Genomic DNA, 21,538 nt, shown 5'->3' with positions numbered 1-21,538 from the left:
ACGGAGCTCGCCATTTTTTACAAAAGTGTAATGAACTTTTACAATGAACTTTTAATCCAACATAATGTTCAGAAACCAACCCACATTGAAGCTAGTTCTGAGTCAGATCTATGAAACGAAGGATCCAAACCTTACTGCCAAGAGTAGAAGACAAAGAGCAGTTTGACTGCAAGTGCAGTTCTGTTACTTTTGACAAGGTTTCTATAAAAAGAATGAGGCCTGACAGTGGCCAAAAGAAGAGATGCCTTTTATTACTCTGAGTATGTCAATTCTAGTGACTACGCCAGGCACTTGGTAAATGAGAACACGTGGCTGTTCAGTCTCTGCTGTGCAATGAGCTGTCAGGCAGGTTGCACAAGCTGTTTTTACTATTGAAAAGCAGCACTAATATATCTCCCCCAAAATGATGACACTATCACATGATACACAAAGTCAAATTTCAGAATCAAAACTCAGGGGCAACGTCTACAACCGATCCTGAGAACTGCCAAGTATCCTTGGAGTGGAAAGAGGAGGGAGGGCAGCAGTAGAGTTTTGCCCAAACGATGAATATATTCCAGTGCTCAAAGAAGGCTGAAGATTTTGCATGCTAGATAGGTAACAGATGAAGATTCCTGGTATCTAAAGAGAAAGAGGCCACCTGATTTTTTTTCTAGTTGCAGAAAATTTAGTCTTCCAAAATGCACTCCATTTCCCACTTCCACATGCTATTTAATGAAATAAAAATCATGCTTTATCTAAAAAAAAGGCTACGTCAGTAAGTTTCAGTAAGTCCTTTTGGGGCCTCCTGGCATTAATGCCACATTCAATATTGTCATTAATCGGGACCAGGTAGTTCAAGCCATGCGGGATTTGAGGCACATTGTTTTCCCACCCCAGACTTTGACGGAGAAAACAAAGCTTTCATTCTAAATAAAAAAATGGACCAAGTACAATCAAGTATGGCCAGATTCTGAGCATATACACTACAGAAAAACCCGTCTCTGAAGCACATTCACTCTACTGAACCATCACTCAAAATTTAAAGAGTTATATCGGGATCAAACACTAACTCCTAACGATACTGTTTAAGGAAATAAATTTTGAAGCAGCATGAAAAGGTATTACCAGGTATGTCTGTAAGTCTTACTGGCAGGAGAAATGCTGTGAAGCTGGTTGAAAACACTGAACTCGCTCGCCCCAGTAAGGAAGCGGGTATCAAGAAGCGTGCTGCAGAGTCTCAGCCTTTCACCTCTCCTTATTATCCCATGCAGATTTAATTCTTCAGGTACAATAATCCCATCCACTATCTACATTTCTATCAAAATGCTTGGCCCTCCACTGACAACTTCTGAATGTACTTATGCATCGTCAATGTAAAAATCTTTAATACGGGGAAGAGTTCTCAAGTAACATAGTTTAAAATAATTTACTGTCATCATTTCCTCATTGCTTCTCCGTATTAAAAATTATCATGTAATCAATTTTATTTTACTTACTATTATGGCATTAGCGACTATAAAAATTGCGCCCCAGATGCAGATCCAGTTTGGAATAAAGCACATTATATTTCTAGTTCATAATCCAAACAAAAGAAAGTGCTTATAAAAGCAAGCTAGGGAACCTCACAAAGCAAGCACTGGCCAGGCTCCCTCCACTTTTACCCTAGCAGTGGACGTAAGTAAACCTAAACTAAGGAATTATGGCACTAGTATAAAAAGATATGTATGGAATTTTTTTTTTTTTAAAATCAGTTTTCTTGACTCCCTCCTTACTCAAGTTTCACAGCATACATATGGGTATGCATAAGTAAGGGATTTTTTACCCTAACTTCATGCACAGCAGCTTGAGAAATGTTTCAGATTAACATAAATGATAATACACATACATAAGGCTGTCTTTCAAAAAGATTTGATAATTCGTAAATGCAACGTTTACACAGATCAGGTCAAGTCAAAAGGTTTCTAATATAAGTATTTAACTTATGTAAATCTGTTTATCGCTGCTAAGGAACATGGGATGACTTCAAATGCTCACTAACTAATATACGCAGTACACAGTGCAACTCGCATGAATTCTCATTCCAATTTTTAATTACTATGCAGTCTACAAAGACAAAAACGCACTGTCAGATTGCTCTTTTTTTTTCTTTTATCAGAACAATTAACATTAATCGCATATTACTTCACAGGCACTGCTTTTCTACACATTCATTAGTAAAATAACAAATTGAATTGAGTTTGAATAGAAGTATTAAAATAACCAGAAGTACAGAAGTTCACCCTTAAACATATTTCTATCAATATTTCCTTAGCCAGTGGTCACAAGGAGGTAATGCAAACCTTCATTTATACTCACTATGTGTTTCAGGACTCCAAACAAACAAACAAACAGAGACAGCAATTCCTTTTAAAATTGTTCATATTATGTTTTTTCCAGACATCATTGTCTGTTTATACTGTATACTGTTTTACTTGCATAACTTGTCAAAACGTTTTGTGAAACTATAAAAGGAGGACAAGGATTTCATACTATTAAACAGACCTGGGTGGCAGGAAGGGAAGACATTGAATTTGTTTTTATTTCAGATTTTTAAAGTTTTAGACAAAGAGTCTGAATACATGTCACTGTGGAGTCCATCCTGGTTTTTCACCTACTAGAGAATAATGTAGCCAAAGTTTTTTTTCCTAAGGTTTCCAATCCATGGCTTTAATTTCTATCTCAAAATCTTAAAATTAAGTATTTACCCATCCATATGGAGAGGCAGACATTTACTTTTTTGGATTTATTAAAATCTACTTATACTGATAACAGCATAGGGACATGTGATTTGGCACGGTAAACCCAGGTTTAACAGCCTAATTGCTTGGATTTTGTGTAGCGGATCATTATGTTAATGCCTCTGCAGTAAAGTGCTAAATAGGAATTCCCACAACAAAGACTTCTCATTGCTGACTGAGAAGGAAAAGGTAGGACATACTGGGGTAATCTGGGACGAGACTGCTCTTCAGGGACCCAGGAGAGGAATCTTCAAACCAACAGGCTACCAAAGGGAAGAAAACACGCCACTGCACAGAACGCCATGAATTATGTCTTTATCTGAATAACCCAGGGACACCAGACGATTACATCTTGTCTTGCAACCTTGCTTAGGAGGAAAGATAGCTTCGCAGAGCTTTACAGGATAAAGACGTACTCTATAAAAGTAAACAAATCTGCATATATGAAGAATTCCTTACTGTACAGTATTCAACTGGATCTTGAGATAAACTTCCTTATTTTGTTCTGCAGTTGCAATGACGGCACTGCACATTATGCTCCCTTAAATACCTTCTCCCATGTAAACAAACGTGACGTTGATCCCACACGGCACCTGAACCTGCTCTGTCTTCACAGCCCCAGATTCATGGACGTGACAGAAAACTAGGCTTGCTTAGAGGTCTACGAATGTCACTGTGGAAAAATTTTTGCTTTGGTAAAAGAAAGGCTAAACGAGAAGTTTTCCATGATAACCACTTATTTTGAAAGAATAAATAAAGGCTTAATATTTTTGATCCAATAATAAATTGGATCAAAATAAAAAAAATAAAAGGCATCAACATAGCTATATATTTTCTAAGTTCCTGCTAGTAGTTTAATATTTCCTTCAGTTTCCTGAAAAAGTTTCATTATTGTTTTCCCTAAACTTATGTCCACATTTAATCACCCAAAATGCACCTCCACCGCACAGCAGATGTGTCATTAACTATTTCTGAAAAAAAGTGAAATAAAATCACCCAGCATGATAATACTATGGAATAAGTCAACACTGGCAGATGGTGTTTATTTTGTCACTGCCTGTGTTAAAAATTACCACCTATTTCATCAGTTTCTTTAAGGTAGAAGCTTCATGTAAAAAGTGAAAAATCTATTTTTTATAAGCTGTCATAGAACTCCTTAAAATATAAGCTCTTGTTTTCATGGCTTCCAGTTTTCTAGGACATGGTGCAATACACAGGAGATCAGTTTGTATAAATCTGACATGATCGAGTATTTTGCTAGCAGCTCAGACTTTCAACACACAATCTGTTTTGTTTCTCAAGCAAATTTGCAAATTCTTTAGTTCAAATACCGGTGTTTTCAAGACAAATTCCGTAACAAGTGTTAAGCCTGCTCCTAGGAGAGGCACCTGGCAGAACTGTCAGCTTGTTTTCTTCTATGACCCAATATGCAAGAGAGCTTTATTTCCCCCTCAGAATCTCCTACATTCTCATTATTTTATATTATCACACAGTTTTGGCTATGCAGTTTGCATTCTCTGGTTGATCGTTTCTTAACAAAACAGTATGTTGCATGAAGAGCAACTGTACAACCTGGACTTGGCTACTTAAAGAAATCGTTGCCAAAGTCCCATGATAAAACCAGTTTTTGCTCATGTATTTTTGAAAGAATTTCCATTAAAATGGAAACCCCCAAAACCTCCCATAAATGCAAACGCATATAATCCTCAGTAAGGCAAACCTAGACTGAAAGCAACAGTGAACTGAATTCCTCACTACTGTGATTTGAACAGAATTATTATAAACACTAACCACGGTATCCATACACAGTATTCAAACACAGTTTTCAACAAAGTAAAAGAATTTATTTACATCTGAAGGCTACTGGACAGCAGTCTACCATTCTCACTGATGATTTTAAATGTCATGCCATAGAGAGATCATCCTCCTAAATCAAATCCCCACACAACCAGTTGCATTTTGTACCTAAACATCATAAGCACAGGATAAAACCCAATCCATTTTCTTCCCCCAGAAAAGGCATAATCCCTATCTTAATTAAATTACAGTTCAATTGATAACGTCCCAAAATTCCTTTAAGAACCGACTTGTGCATCACAGATTATCATAGATCTTTGAGACAGCTGTATGCTTGCTGCAACAACATATCAAATATATAGCTTATTAACTATAGCCATTCACATCTCCTTTTGGTATTGACAGGATTACACATGAATGCAGAGACGATGGACCCCACTACAATGTCCAGATTTGTATGTTGACAGCTTACTCAAGATCATCACGTTGAAACAAACAGAGAAGATGCTTAAACCGCACTACAATGGCTGCAAAGCGAACCAAAAGATAGGAAATGGTAGAAAAAGGGCTGCCTGGACAACCACAGTTACTGCACTGCCATACGGTTTTTTAATTACTTGACTCAATCCTTTCTCCCTCCCTGTTAAAGACTTCTGTTGCACTTAATGTCCAGGTTGGCTTGCGCACACCACACAAGGAACCGATGCTTTTACCTTCGTTATTTAATGAGAAGCACAGGCCTCTCTAAGTGTCCTATTCAAATCATACTCTAAGCTGAGCGCTATGAAATGTCTTCTTTTGCTTTTATATATCGCTCAACATTACACTATCTGAATGCTTTAAAAGCATTAATTAATGTTTTTGATAAATCTCTGAGCTTTTGCTACATTACTTTACAGCTACCAAAAGAAACTCAGCGTAGTTTTGTTTGTTTGTTTTTAATTCTAGATGCTTAGTATGAGATAGATTTGCTATTTTTTGGCGGTTTTTTTGTTTGTTTGTTTCTCTTAAGAATTTTTCTTCCAAAAAAAAGAGAAGTCAGAAAAGGTGAGATTTAAGTCTACTCCAAATACTACATAGGCGAGATATTTTCCTATAGGAGGCTTTTATCCTTTTTCCTTCCAGAGTCTGCACATGGATCTGATAACAATCCTTCTGCCTGAATTTCTGAAGCACTGACCATTATAATACCTATGTTCAGCACTTAACCTCCTTTTTTTCCCCATTACCTCTTGGTCTGCACCAGCAGCATCTTTCTCCTTAGCAAAGCAAAAGCTGAATAGATCAAGAAACCTAACATTTTATTAGAACACAGCAAAGCAATCCACCCACTAAATGAGCACACTCGATAACTGAGTACCTTTAAAATGAAAAGTCTGAGGGCTCTACTTATGGTGATACAAAGAGTCCTCTTCTGTTGACACAACATGCACACGGAAAGCTTTGCAATGCTATTTGGATGCGTTCTCAGCCACCTGAGGCTTTAAACCAAGGTTAGTGCCATCTGTCTGTTTTTGGCAGCATCCACATTGATGTAAAAAATCCTATGGCACATTTTAAAAGGAACAGAGAGAAAGCTTGGTTTTGGTCAATTCCCTTGAATTATTAACAAAATAGATTTGGCTGACATCAATGCCAGTCAGCACATCTGGACCTATAAGCTCACTGCACCTTTCTTACCACTCTTAGAGCATGCAACGAACTATTTTACTAGCCATATCAGATTCAGTATGTCCAAGTAACTAGACTCATAAGTCATAAAAAGTACTAAATTTTTCTATTGCTTGCCTCAGTTCTTATTTTCTTAAATTCATGTTACTGCCAAGCCAGAGGTGGGAATTAATACTACCATCAAATATTTTTGAGTTGCTATATAGTTATTAATACATTCTCATGCTCCTCTTAATTTCTAGAGCCCTGAACAAACACAATACCAGAAATTAAAAGCAATATATAAATCAAGTTTGTTTGAATTGGGAAGGGTATCAGGTTGTCAGGGAAAAGAACTAAACCAAAGGGAAGCAATATTTGATGAAAAGCCTCAAAGCTTCAAAGGAGAAAAGGCATTGTTCAGGTGGATGCAATTTGTAGGGTAAAACCTTTCCATGATCCTGGAAAACATACTCGAGTATTTTTCTTTGAGATTTAGCATGGCCTAAATAGCATAACCCATTCATTTTCCCTGTGCCAAAATCCCTTCTGCAACACCAATAATTATGAACACTTCAAAAATGCAGAGACATTTACAAGATCATTTCTGTTCTTTATTAATTTCATCTTTATTACCAACCATACACATGCCACCTTGGGCAATTTTTAGTACTATATACCAGCATTAGGGAAATTTAATTGCTCTACCAAACGCCCTGGCTCCCACTCTTCGAAGAAGCATGGAAATACAAAAAACGGTCCTTATCTCCAGTTTGAAAACGCACTGAGCATTCTTGGGCCGCATTAACTATGAAATGGTCACAGATGCTCAGTACTTTCCAGATTTTGATGTAAGAAACTGTCCCAGGATTTGCTCAGACCCTGAGATTCAAAGCATAATGCCATTCACTAGTTTTTACCAACAATCAAGCAATTATGGAAAGAAATAGATCAGAAAATCAAACCGGGGGTGATGAGAAAACCTTGTTTTATGTCTCATTTAAACATTAAGCAAGCAGAATATTATTCCCGTTTAGGTCCCTAATTCAGCAAAGCATTGCCTTAAGTGCTTAAATGAAAAGCCCAAATGGAAAGGTATCTTTCATGTATGTACTAGGTCACGGCTGCAATGGAAGGAAAGAATGAAGTATCAAAATATGTCTTTCATTTCATTAGGCAGTCAAATACAAGGCAAAAATTGCAGTGTTGGGGACAAAAGACTTTATAAAAAATGGCCCCTGCTAAATTACTAAGGGCACATACTGATAGTATAGTTAGTATAAGTGTACATATCCAATGGACGAAAAGCGTTTTTTGAATTCCAGAAACATCAAGAGGAAGACGTCACTGAATCATTCATTATCTTTGTACTAAAAGTCCTTAAGATGTCTTTGGATTTATATTACTACAGCTTGCTAGTTTTCTCTTTTGCTAAAAAGTACATTGCAAGCTTTTTCCAAACATCCTCCTCCTCCCAAAGGAGTTTTGCTCTCAGGGAAACAAAAGGGTGTGGGGGGGTGGGAAGTAGTGGTACTTTAAAAAAAAAAATTCTTTATCAATGAGGTGATTCCCTACAAAACCAAAACAAACCAATAAAACCCTCTGATTGTTTTACACAGTCCCTAAGAGACAAAACTTCAGTGCTACACCAAGTTTAACTGTCTGAATCCGAAACTCTTAGATCAAAAAAATTGTAATCAAGACTGAAGAGGAGCAGAGCTATCACTAAATCTTTCATTATTAAGTCAGATTTAATAATCCCTGAAGCAACATGTATCACATGCAAGCTTTTACCAATGGGATGGAAAATACGTAATTGCCCTTGTGAAAATACTGCCAGATACAGGTACCATATTGTTTTTAAATTATGCCTGTGTGTACCCAGATCTGGCACCTCTTACATGGCTTAGCTCGCTCGCTCGCTCGCTCTCCGTGTAATGAGCCCTGTCCCATGAAGCAGCATCAGCTTGGGGAAAATGCAGCCCCTTCATCACCCAGTGAAGACTTCCAGTAAAAACCCCACCCTTACTTAGTTCAATCAAATCAGGAAGGTTAATACTCAACAATGAAATAGAAATAAGTAGTAGAGAGAGATCAGGTTTATTCACCAGAATATAAATACCCAGGAGGAACAAACAAACAAAAAATCCCACAGTATTTAATAAGCAGAACACAAACAGAACCAGATAAATCATTGTAAAACCCACAAATTCCAAACTAGGTTCTAAGTTTACAAGGAATACAGTTTAAGCAAGATAAAAACCTTACGTATTAGAGAGTTCTTTGTCTCAGCCAGCTGCTGCCAGCTTGTCTGTCTGTCTTTCAATTTCTCAGAAAGGTGTGTGTGAAAATCTAAATGAAATAAAATAAATACATTTTAGAGATGGCTCTTGTCCTCCTTCTCTTCCATTCCATTCACTGTTGGTGTAATACAGCCAAGAGAGCGTTTCACCTCCTCCCACCCAAAGCATTCCCGAATAATAAAAAATACATTACTCATTATTAACTAGAGATTGAGAATTCTTTTGTCTTGTTATCAATGACATATAAAAAGGCATATTGAGTAGCAGCAGTACTGGTGAAATCTTGCTTTGCAGGAGGTACACATACCCACTTTCATTAACCAGGAAAAAGGACAACGCACATAAAAATCCGGCTATAATACGTGTGTTAGAATTTAACCTGAAGTCCATGAGAGTTTCCATACATGCTGTACAGTAGGTATTTAAGATCACACTAACTTATTTTTCGTCTATTATCTACTACTCCTATAGCCAAATACGTATCATTACATCCTTCTGAAAGATAATTTTTATTATCTAAAAACAGATTCTTAAGATACATTTGGAAAACAGACACTTTCAGCTGTAATATATCACTCCTTACACGTTTATTACAGCATAATGACTTTTAGATTGACTATCAACATAATCATAATGATTTGAGTAGTCTTTCTCTTTGACCAAAAAGAAAACAGGTCTCTTTTGGTTGTACAACTAATTCAAATATACCCGGATTTTGAAAACATGAAGTAATTAGAGAGTCCTCTTAATTTCAAAAGCACAAAAATCAATTGAAAAGTGTTATTAAATTTCATAATAACAACAGGAGAGTTTTCAGATGTAATAAACAGGAAACATAAAACCTATTTTTATTTATTTACATAAATCTTCTTGCACAAACCAGTAAGACAAGAAGCCTAATAATTAATGTATGGTCACTTTAATTCTTGTTCTTCACTGCCTTTAAGGCTTCAATGGGAAGTTATTTTACTTGATACATCTCAGATTAAAATCCTTAATAATTTTTACAAGATAATAATTTAATCTTGCACCCAACACTCACCAGAATCAACAATGAAAATGTGTTCTGTATACCACAGTAATTTATTATATGCAAAGAAGAAAATGCAATGCAAAAAGTGTCAACTTAAAGATACAAAAACAGCTGACCAAAACAAAAAAATAAAGTGCTTTGCATGCTAAAGATGTAAGACAACAAATTCGCTATTTGTTAAGAGCACAAATATTTTGGACCTAAAATGCCTGCAACAGAAATAATGTGAAGGAATGACAGCTCCTGAGTTTTACACTACTGGCTTTGGGGGGAAAAAAGTAATTTTAAAGAGACAAGTTATACTTTTACTAACAATAAAAATCAGACAGAGTTTACTAAACTGCCTATATGTCTCCTTGCCAGACATGAAATTCAAGTTTGATGTGGTATGACTAGAAGTCATTTGCAGGTATTTTGGCTCGTGACTAATTAGTTGAGCTTTACTTTTGATGATACAGACTTTTGATTTAAAAGCAAGGAAGGAGAAGAGGAGATTTTTCAGGAACACTCTACTGAAAGATAATTCTAAGAACAATATGCAAGTGAAGCAAAGCTATGTGAAGTACGGAGCACAATGACTATCAATATAAAAACTTCGGTAAATAAATAAAAAAATCATTGCAAATTTCCTCATTTTGATGTTACCAGCAATTTTCCTAAAAATATAATACTAAAAGTTGATGAGATTGTTTTCATATTTTTCCTACTTTAAAAATAGGAGAAATTAAAACATAAGTAAACACATGCATACACAGGAATATATCAAAAAGGAAGTAATGGAATTGTTTCACTAAGCTTTTTCCCCCCCCGCTTCCTTTTTTGTGTGAAAATAGGACCAAATTCTTAAATGCAGTGCAATTCTTCTGTGGTACTTAAAATTAAATTAAACAATTTTCGTAGTTTGCAATTTTACAATATGCAAATTTTTGAATTCTTTACTGTCTCTATTTTCATTTTAATAGAAGTTTTGCTTTCATTTCTCTTTCAAAAGGAAAAACCAGAATTAATCCATCACCAGCTTATCTATTGACATTTTATCACATTACCCTTTAAGCTTGTGTATGTTACTGAACCTGCTGTTTTCTCTTTTTACCTGTCTGTGGCCACCTTGGGATAGTCAATCCTTACAATTACAAACGGTACAGATGAGGACAACAAACTGTTCCTTGCCCAAGGAAGCTGAGCCAGCCCTCTTTTTGATGTGAAACATCTAAAACTAATGGTTAAAACCTAAGTTCCCAAGCAGTGTTTCTCCAGCAATTAAAAAAAAAAAAAGTTTGTTATCAATGCCCAAAGGAAAGAATAATTTAAATGTTGAGACATTTTAAAAATAGCGTCATCTGAAGGGAAGCCTCCATGGGTATTACCTTCCTTTGACACTCACAGGGAGTTAAACCTAATTGCATTTAGGGTTATCTCTAGCAGCTACACTCAGAATCAAACATCCTCATGAGGACTATTGTTCTAACTAATCTACTTATTAGGCTTTTATTCAGATTTAGTACAGTCTTTTATAAAAAACATCTCAAAGGGATAGTAATGGATTTTGCAATTATCAGACAGGAAAGAATAGACTATGACCTACAATCTTTGGCCTTTCCAAAAATTAGGAGAAAAATCTTGTGTAAGTAAATCTTCAGATCATTAAGTTAATTTTAGTCCCTATCAGACACCACACTTTACATCTGGAAAAGGTAAAGCTTGTGTGAATTTACTATGCTTTCCTCTTATACACTCCTCTAACACACCCCCTCTCCCCCCCATGTCCACAGGTCCGTTTGCTCCTACAGTAACTGACAGAGAGAAATCTGCTTTCTCTACATCACTTTCAAGGATGAATGAGTAGCAGTTTTCGGCTTGCTGTCTCAAGTCCCAGTTTAAGTTAAAAATCAGTGCAGATACAGCTAATTTTAAGTAATAACATAAATACTAGCAACACTTTTTGAAAATTGAGAAAACAAATACTGCAATTCCTAAACCAGTCTCCTGTGAGGCATACAATGTTCAGACTAGCTGCTAGTCTTCTGCACAGCATTCAGCAAACTCATTTTCTTCTCCTTTCCTCACAGCAGCCTTTTCAGAAACTGATACTCTGCTTCCACCGTTTTACTCCTTTTTAACATGTATCTAATGCCCCTCACACCCCAGCAGGCTCCCATGAGGCCTGGCACTCTGACAAGACTTACACGACATCTGCTCGCTGTCCGACAGAAAGGCTGACGGGGAAAGGCTGTAATTACTCTCCCCATTTTCAACCCCTCTCTATCGCTATGCCACGTAACCAGCAACCAGGAGGCACCCCTGGACTCCACGCAAGCAGAGGTCCCGCTCATCAGGACCCCACCGCAGAGCATTCTTGGGCCCCACAGGACAAGTCTTTCTCACAGCAAAGAGGCTGATCACCAAATATCACGTTGTTCTTAATTTATGGTTCCTCTGTTGAGCTGGCCTAACAATGGCTCGTAACTGTCACCTACCCAGGAACACGCATCACTCCTATCTCCTCTTCCTCTCTTCCACCCCATCCCCAGTTCCGTTCTTCCCTTGGAATTCTCCCCTTCGTAGTCCCGTCTGAATGGATGCTTCCAACTATGCACTATGAATTCTCACCCTTATTAGTTTAGTCAGGTATTCTGGAATTTCACTTTTTAACATGTCCCAATAGGCATCACTAAAAGCTTGGCTACCAGTCACACAGTATATGTTCCACCCTTCAAGATGACAGCACTTTGTTTACGATTTTTTTTTTTACAGTATGAAACCTTTTTGCATTTTATAAGGCTTGCTTTTTCCACCCATAATTCTTATGCCTCTATGTCAACATTCATCCAGAAAGTAACTGTGGAACTTTAAATATGACCAGAGCCTAAATATCCTCCTAAGCTCTGTTCTCATTTTCCCCTCTTCTATTTATCAAAGGGCATAACCCAGTTTTTACTGGTAATAAACAATAAAAAGATGGTTTATTTTTATAAACTAGCACTTCAGAAGCATTAAAAAAAAGGTCTTACAAATAAATACCCTTAATTTCTCAAGCTGCTTCCCCTCCCTCGCAACATGCACCCAAGAAGATCCAGTAACAAACGCTCGCTCCCATTTCTGTCACACCTACGTGGCTCAGGCTTGTCCCAGTTGTCTCTGATTGCCCCTCTACTGAACACTTTCAAGGAGCAGATGATGCTCCTCTGTTAACACCTCAGTAGATTTTCACTGCTATTTGCTCAACACTTATTACTGATCATTATGGTTTTTGAGGAATAGGACAAAAACCGTAACAACTGACAGCACGCTCTCTCAGTACTGGGCAGGTCAAAGTTCTATGTTTTCTGCAAATAACCTTTTTTGGTTTTGTTTTTTCATCACATTCTCCCCTAACATTTTGGATCAAGCATACTGGACAGACATAACAAATGCGGTATTCTTAAGCTACATGCATATCATTTCTGGAGGCAAATAATGATTCTGAAGAAATCAGAAAAAAGTCAGTAATACAAAAATCATGCACAAAAGTATGGGAATATGAAGTGTTCTGTAATAAGAGAGCCATACAATTTTTCTTTTCCTATATTGTCTCGACAGAATTACTATCTGCTGTTTTACTCTATTATGTTCTATTGCACATTTTATATCCAATGTTTTGTTTGATCTTTTACAAAAGTTGTATTAATTTTTCTCTCCTCTGAAGCACATTCATCAAGCCAACTAAACTTAAAAAAATCTTTCCCTGCATAGTATACTAGCAGCTCTCAAGCAGAATTATTCTCCAATACAAAACATCCACAAGACATATTTTATTTTTTGAAAGTATACACTTAAGTATGTTAACACACCACCAAATACTCATGCAAGAATGACAAATGCTACAAAGGAAAATGCCCTAATATTAGTACAAGTACATTTGAAAGCCTATTATAGTTGAGTGAACTCAACAGCACATACACCATTTTCCCTCTCCTCTGTCTACCAAAGGTAAGGTTACAACACGGGAGTCAGAAGAATTTGTGATTCACATTGCTCTTTATAATGTCCTAAATATTACTAAACATGAGCAGCAACAGATCCACTGCCCCAGGAGCTGGATTTTCCAAGTGCTCTGCACATCTCTGATACAGAATCAAGTAAGCAACTAGCTACATTAGAGATAACAGTGCAGGACTTAAAATGACAAATACCTTCATTTTGTATTTTCATCTCCTATGGACTAATAAAAGCATTAGGATGTACTAGTACTGTAAGAATCACAGGGACATGCATAATTCAGATCAGCACTTAGTAGGGTGCATTGATGTGTCTGCTTCTTTGTGCAGAAGTCTGTCTACACTGAGGAACTGAAACTAAATTTCATGTGGATTTATTTAAGTCAAATTAAATGGGTTCAACTTGTTTTATTTCCGAAAAGAATTAAATGCAGGCCCTCTTAAGTCCAAATGAATATGTCTACATAGGAGTTTCAATCAATTTCACAAGACCACTTTAAAATCATGCCACAAAAATCACTGGTGATTTGAACGAGTCTTCTCAAATGCCCCTGAACAGTCAAGCCTCAACATCTAAAATATCCGTAATTGCCTCCTAATTCAACATGGTCATTGACTCACATCGAAAGAAAAACTGGAAGTGAAACTTCGTAACATTTTTTTCTCTTCTTCACGCTGTTTCCTTCTGGTTTTGTTTTGCTTTGCTTTTTAAAGTAAGTGTCAATTTAACAACTATTGCTTCATGCTGTTAGGAATGGGTGAGTATCCCCACACGGGTCAATGACTCAGCTACGGGTCAATGACTCAGCTACGGGTCAATATCCCCATCATTTATAAAACCATAAGCCACAACTCTCATGGGAATAATTTATTAAAAACTAAGAAAAGCTTCAGTCTCAAGTAGCAACTACAGGTACTCTAAGGTTGCTTTCTCTTTCTTTAATACCTCTTCCATGCAAGTCTTTTTCCAAAATAACACTTTACTATTAGTTCAGCCTCTGTTCCAATGACTATGTTTTTATATTTTAAACTTATGCCTGGAAAGACCAATATCTGAATTATTAGGCTAACAGGGAGAATTTGATTTACTAAAGTCCAAACGAACTGTTTCTGGTGAAAGTTTGTATCACTTTTTCAAATCTAGCAATTTGAAAAACAAAAAAAAAACCCCTCACTAATTAAAACCAGTATCCTTACACAAATATGGTGACAAAATTCACATTAATCAAGTTTTACAACAAAAGTGGTCAGGTATAAAGTTTAAATTTAGAGGGAACTACATGCATTGTACTACAACCAATCGACACTTCAATTAAAGCACCCACCGCTGTTATTTGTCACTTTTGGCAGCACACAAAACTGTAAATAAAAACTATATACAGAAGGCTAAAAAGAATTTAAAGAATTCTAAAAATAATCCCTTAAAAAGAATTTTTCTCCTTATTGTGGGATACATATTGATATTCTGTACTTTTTCAGCTTGAGAGTGTAAAAAAGAATAAGTCAACCAAAGTACTACCGTAGAAATTATCTGCCACATACTACTTTGCTGCTGCTTCTGCGAGTAAGAGAATAAACCAAAGTTAGCCGCTCTTGATAAGATTGCACTTGTTTTCATTTATCAACAAATGTCAGCAGAATGGAGCGCTGTGACAGCTGCAAAATAAGCATTAAGGGATTCATAAAACAATGGGAAGAAGTTTTCCAGTACAAGCATGCAATTCTAATAGCTCTAAGTTATTATAACCACGTTGGGCATTGTGTCACCCCACCCCTCCTCCAAAACAAACAAACAAAAAAGCAAATCACCAAAACCTGATTTCTTCTGTCAAAAGAACAGTGTAAAGCTCAGGCATATGGACAAAAAAGGTAAGAAGGACAAAAGTGCTACCATGTTAGTCCTACTGACATATTGGGCATTGTTTTCCATGACCTGAATATTCCATAGGCCCTACAACATCCTGTATGCGTCTAACACTGTAGCTTATTGCTCACTGAAAATTAAGGTGGCCCCTAAAAATATAAAGAAAACCCAAACCAAATACATACAGTTGTGCTCCTAGGGAGCTGGTGATTGAGATCAATATGCTAGTGATAATAATGCCTTACAAAAAAAAACAAACAAACAAACAAAAAAAAAACACCACCCAAAAAACAAAAACCAAAAAAGCTCTTAAAGTATTAACTTCAGCATCTGACTTTCTCATTATTCAGTTATGTTCTTCACTGTTAAGAATTATTGTTTTTAAATTGTTAAGCCAAGTTAATTAATTGAGGAGCCTCAACGACATTGAGACCTACTTCTACTTACTGATCTCTTTCTACAGCAAGTTCTATTAGTGAAAAAAAAAAATCAAATTACAGTTTTCAAGTAATTTAGTTGCTAATTTGTCATCTGTGCCTGTAAACAATTTTGAAGAACTAGGAACTGACACACAATTCACAAGAAGACAAGTAGACAAACTTACTGTCTTACTGTGTTATTTGTTGGGAAAAAAATTACAAAGGACATGATTTCAATCTCAAATTTCACCAACTACCTCTTCAGCCTCTATAGTGAGATCACCTACAGCTTTGAAACAAATCGATTCTCAGTACCCTTTGACAAAGAATGTAAGTACAATCTGTAGCGAGTCAGATTTTTATCACATCTCTAGCCTAAGGAAAAGTATAAAACTAGAGTAAAGGTATGATGCTATATAAAGATAATCCTTCAGAATAGCCTCTGAAACTCTAGGAGTTTCTCTCAGAGTTCCTAAAAGTTTTATCCAACAGCCTTGGTTGGATTTTTCTTCCATCAAGTAGAATCGCAGAATCACAGAATCATTTAGGTTGGAAAAGACCCATAAGATCATCGAGTCCAACCGTAATTTCTCAAGTCTGTCTTTGAACCAGAGTAAATTGCTAGTATTTACAAGGACAAGAAGTCCAACAACTTCCCTGAATGTTATAAGAAGAAGTAGATTTTTCTTCGCTTTGGATCTGCCATTTGCTAGTTTGATGTTGTATAGTTCCCATATGGGGAAAAAGCAGTGAACAGTCATTCCTTATTCACATTCTCTAGCTCACTCACCAATGTGCAGACTCCAATCATGTCACCAGTCATCGTTTTTTTTTAGACTAAAGAATATTAAACTATTAAAGTCATTCTTCACAAGGAAACTATGCCATTCTTTGGGTAACCCATCTCACTGGCTCTTATCTTTTACAATTCTACTACATCATTCTTTAAACAGAAGAATGAGAATTCAAGATATGGACAAGGTATCATTCAAGGCACGGATATCCCACACCTTTACAGAATGGCAGAGATGATATTTTCTGTTTTGTTCTTTATATAAACTTTCCACTAGTTCCCCTTGTTTGTTTTAAGAAGGCAGTTGTTTTCATTATTATAATATTGTATGGATATCCTTTCATAGGATTGTCCACTGTCGCACTAACATAACATTCCTGAATAGCGACAGACAATTCAGAGCCCATCATATTTCCTCATCAATTATCAATTTCACCCGCTCTTTTCTCTCCCACCCACTCAGCATCATGAGATTCTTCAGGAAATTTTTCACTGTCTTTGTCTTCACTACTCTGGATAACACCTGGCATACAGAAAACGATCACCTCCGTACATATCTGTTTTCCCAGCTCATTTTAAAAAAAGGCCAAAATTAAGTGTGCCCCATGAATGGAACAACAAAGCGCAGGAGGCAGCTGTAACACCCTCAAGAAACCAGAAAAACTCAGCTCTTTGATGTAACAACGTACGTTTACCTTACACATCATGGTAGCTGCCTCCCTCTGCACGTAACACAGGCTTGTAATAGACAGACTCATCTGTTTCCTGATAGATAGAACCTAGCCTAAGGACTCTGCCCAGGTTCCACCAACCAAGCAGTTTATAGAAGAGCCAGAAGAATTGCCTGGACAAGACAGACATACATAAACATACCACAAGTTCACGCTGTGCACTGTTAGAGAGAAAGCATTAGACACAATGACTCTAAAGGGATAACATTTTAGAGTAAATAAACATAGACAATACTTCCTACATGTACCAGAAGGATATTTACGATGTGAAAAACACTGCAATATATTCTATCTATCTAAGCTACAAATACTGAGTCATGTGGCGACTAACCTAGTTTCCTTTTCATTTTCAGTGTATTTTTAGTTATTCCCTGTTGGTTTATGTTTTCATTAAAACCTCAGAGATATGTCCTTTTGAAGTCTGCTGGAGACTGAATGGACATATGATGCTTTGTAAATAATACCTAGGCATTTTCCCCCAATGTTCTCTCTCTCTTGAAGTCATACTTCTAATAGGAGCTCAGCTGAAGAGCAAATAAGCATCATTTGTTTACCTCTTTATCTTATCTTTCCTTCACAGGAATTTAAATGCAAATGTGAAATAGAATGAACACCAACAAATGCATCAACTGGTAGTGCAGGCTAATGACTAAAATCAGCAAAGGAAAGGAGACTACCGTGCTCCCTGCTTACTGCCACAGCATTCTGCAGTTGGCAATACTAAGTGTTCTGTATATCTTGTGTATCTTATTTTTGCAACTGAATTCATATAGAAATACTCTGAAAATCATCCCGGTATTTACACAGAAGCGGTGTCATTCATTTCTGTAACCTTGTGGCATGGCGCGTAACATTTTATGTAGACAATTAAGGAGATAATATTGATGTGAAATAGAAAAGACAACCCAACTAAGAGAAAAGCCCTCTGAGTGCCTCCAGTTGTGCAGAAGATGCATTAGAAGGGTTTCATTTTGGGAGAATGCTGAGCTTAATTTGCAATAAGTGGAAACTTCTAATTGTTCTCAAACCAGAAATATAAAGTCAGTGAAATGGTTCACTGTTGTCAATTTTTTTTTAGCACCAAAATGGACCATAAAACTTCAAGATTTATGCATGGACTCCAAAAGTACTACTAACTGTACCCGAATTTTTTGTTTTGCCCTTTCTCTACCACTGAATTCAGTTACAACATTAGATTTTGTATAATAAACAAGCACAAAATATTGCATAATGACCTAGCTTCAAATGAAGGCTCCATTATAGTAATGATCTTGATAATTATATTAGGACAGTCTATGTTTCCCTACAGCTCTTTATTTTTCAAATTTAAAGAGGGTAATGTGCGTGATGACAGCTCTGTGTGCTCATAAGACTATTCTTACTTTATCCTGCCTACTTTCGCATGCTCCACAAATTCAGTTTTAAGCTGCAGTTTTCAAGTATTTTGTCAATCACAGTTTATCAAATGCATTCTGCTAAGGCAGCTGTCAGGACAAGATTCAGCAATGACAAGCTGTCTTAGCTCCTGTTCATTCTATCCTTAAGTCACCAACTCTTATTTTTATCTCTGAGGAGGAGAAGTACTCCGGCTAGAAAAGGATCTACCTGTTCACTCAGCAGGCAGCTGAGCCACGCTGCTGGCAAGGCTCCTGATCAACAGAACTAGGAGTACCAATAAATGCTCGGCAGTCCATTTATGCTTACTTTTTCCTTATGATAAGTGCTATTCTGAAAATACTACTGGCACTCTGCACATAGAAGTGATTGAGTAAAAAGATACAGTGCAGGTTGTCAATTTATCCTGAAATAGCCTCTAGTGGATAGAGAAAAGCCATCCAAACCATAGCAGAAGACAGTGCTATTACACAGAATTGCCAAATTCCCCACAAAACACTGCAGACAGAATTCTGGCCTCTGTTACGCACACGCACAAAATGATAACAGCATACATCACTATTTGTGTATATAGTGAAAGATCAGCGCATACGGAAGTATTTTCTTATAAATCCTGGTAATTAAGAACTTCATGGCATCTTACTCTGTACAAATGCTGTAAGCGATATTTCATAAAGGCTAAAACTGGGATTATGCCAAACTTGCCTTTTAGCGTTAATTGTGTTATCGACTATATTACCTAAAAGAATGTTCACTTATAATGACAAATCATGACTGGGAAGAAAGTATAAATCTGATTCCCCCCGAGTTATCATCATGGAAATGCCATAAGCATAAGACAGTACACAGCTTATCTCCCAATACTTTAGTTGATCAAGGTGAGTGCCATTTATCCTATACATGGTCTGCTGTGGGATGAAGGAAGGAGTCTGAAAAGTAGTTCCAGTGTTAATCTAAATCAAATCCTTCTGCTTTAAAGGGAACAGAATGAAGATCCAGTCTTCATTAAAGAGGAAGCAAGAAAAAGGCAAAGTGATGACTTAAATTTTAGAAGTGCTGAATATTTCCTGCACCAGTTGAGATTAACAGAAAGCAGTATTTGAAACAGGCTGGCATTTGAAAATAGACCGTATGTGAACTTATGACAAAATCTTCACTTGTTGTCGATCTTTTAAGTGTCCATCATTGTCCATTTATGCCATACAAAAAGGAACAAAGCAATAAATGGGCCAGAGCAGTCTCAAAACCAAGAGAAAAATCATCAAGATATGAACACGAAACATCAAACTACCCTAAAACAACATCTCATTGCCAACCCTAGCATGAGAGAAGGTTAGAAACAGAGCTAGAGGCGAGAGTAAGGGTGCAGGAAGAAGTCAGAGATAGGATCACAGCATGCAAACGTGTCAATAAGCAGCTTGGGAGTAGCTGGCCTGATGTTTCATAGCACTGTAGATTGTTTTTGTCACAGACCAAACTGAAATCAAAAGTACACAAAGGAGTATTGCATCTTAGCAACACTCCCCAACTCCCTCTTAGGGCAGCTATTTTTGTATTATGATTCTTAAGGTTCCAGATAAAGGAAACCGTAAAGCAAATGAGAGAATTTAAATTTCATTTATACCCTATATCCTCAACTAGCTTGGATAAAAATACTGGAACAGGTGAGCAGGGGCTTTTTGCTATCTTAAAAGGAAATTCTTCCACGTATTAAATGGTGCACTTCGTTGTATCACATAACTGCATTAAGAATTTGGGTACCTGGGACCATAACGCAGATGATGTTCAGAGTTCATAATGTTAACAGGTTATTCCCAGAATTGTGAGAGTCTGAGGGCAAAATGATGGTGGCTGACCTTACTGAAAGACGATCACTACGATCGAACAGGACCAATCCTTGTCAGTACATACGATCAACTCACAGAAACTTCTAATATTTCAGTTATACTGACTAGCAGGATGTGTAGAACACAAAGGACATTGAAATAAAAACACCAACAAAAAAAAAATCAGGAACATGTAAATGACAAGTTTTATGTTTTTTGTTTCTAAGGAGTTTTCTCTCTCTTGTTAGCTTAGCAGTAACGGGGGTGGGGGGGGGTGGTGGTGGTGGGGTGTGTGTGTGTGTGTACACACACACAAAGGTTAGCGTTCTTCCACTAGAATAAGCTGCTAAATGTCTGCTAAAGGCAGAAGGACATATGTTCATGTACTGGTTATTTCATGGAACTGTCTCTTCCTCTGTCACTGAGGGTACTGTCTACTCTAAGTGATTCTCATTCACTAGTTTTTGCAGAAACTCGGTATTCCCTTTATCATCTCTGACGTATTATAGATAAAAATCCTTTGTTCATTTTTTAATATTGTTTTATTTTTTTACAGATTCACAATTCTATTTTCAACATGTCTTAGTTTCAATACTAAACCAAAGTTACCTCTTTCTTCTTTTCATTGTTCTAACAGTCTTTGTCTGACATACTTATTTAGAAAATATGATTGTGGATGCGGTCCAAATTCACTGTCTTATCAGTGTCCATATCAGAGCAATTTATAAGAAGAGGCAAGGCTGGTAAGATATCAGGAGACACACAATTAGACTTCATTAACCCAGAAGAAAATCTATTCCCAGGTAGCTACTGGTAAGGGGCATGACTGGAAAGATTACAAACACAGACCTAAAACCAATTAAGTAAATATGTACTTACTATTTCTGATAACAATACTTCAAAAGTTAGCAACGATGGTGGACAAACAGCTCTGTCGGATTTCTTACTGTAGCTCAAGCAGCACAAAACCATAGCTACAATCAAATAGCTT

The 21,538-nt window shown here is 36.7% G+C and overlaps 1 protein-coding gene across 6 annotated transcripts in view; it reads right to left on the bottom strand.

Annotated features, from left to right (window-relative positions):
• The window catches only part of TENM2 (teneurin transmembrane protein 2), a gene marked incomplete at its 5' end in the record, with an annotated part of 535,531 nt that overhangs the window by 306,914 nt on the left and 207,079 nt on the right, over positions 1–21,538 (bottom strand). For 2 of the 6 annotated variants that reach the window (XM_082323887.1, XM_082323888.1), the window contains one exon: positions 8,475–8,558. The exons of the other annotated variants lie outside the window; for them this stretch is intronic. In XM_082323887.1, the coding sequence (XP_082180013.1) occupies positions 8,475–8,558 (84 nt within the window). The remainder of the gene's footprint in view (positions 1–8,474; positions 8,559–21,538) is intronic. 6 annotated transcript variants of the gene reach the window in all.

The sequence above is a fragment of the Platalea leucorodia genome (assembly GCF_965183815.1).
Source record: "Platalea leucorodia genome assembly, chromosome: 11".
Lineage (NCBI taxonomy): Eukaryota > Metazoa > Chordata > Aves > Pelecaniformes > Threskiornithidae > Platalea > Platalea leucorodia.
This window is presented reverse-complemented; position numbering and strand designations above follow the sequence as displayed.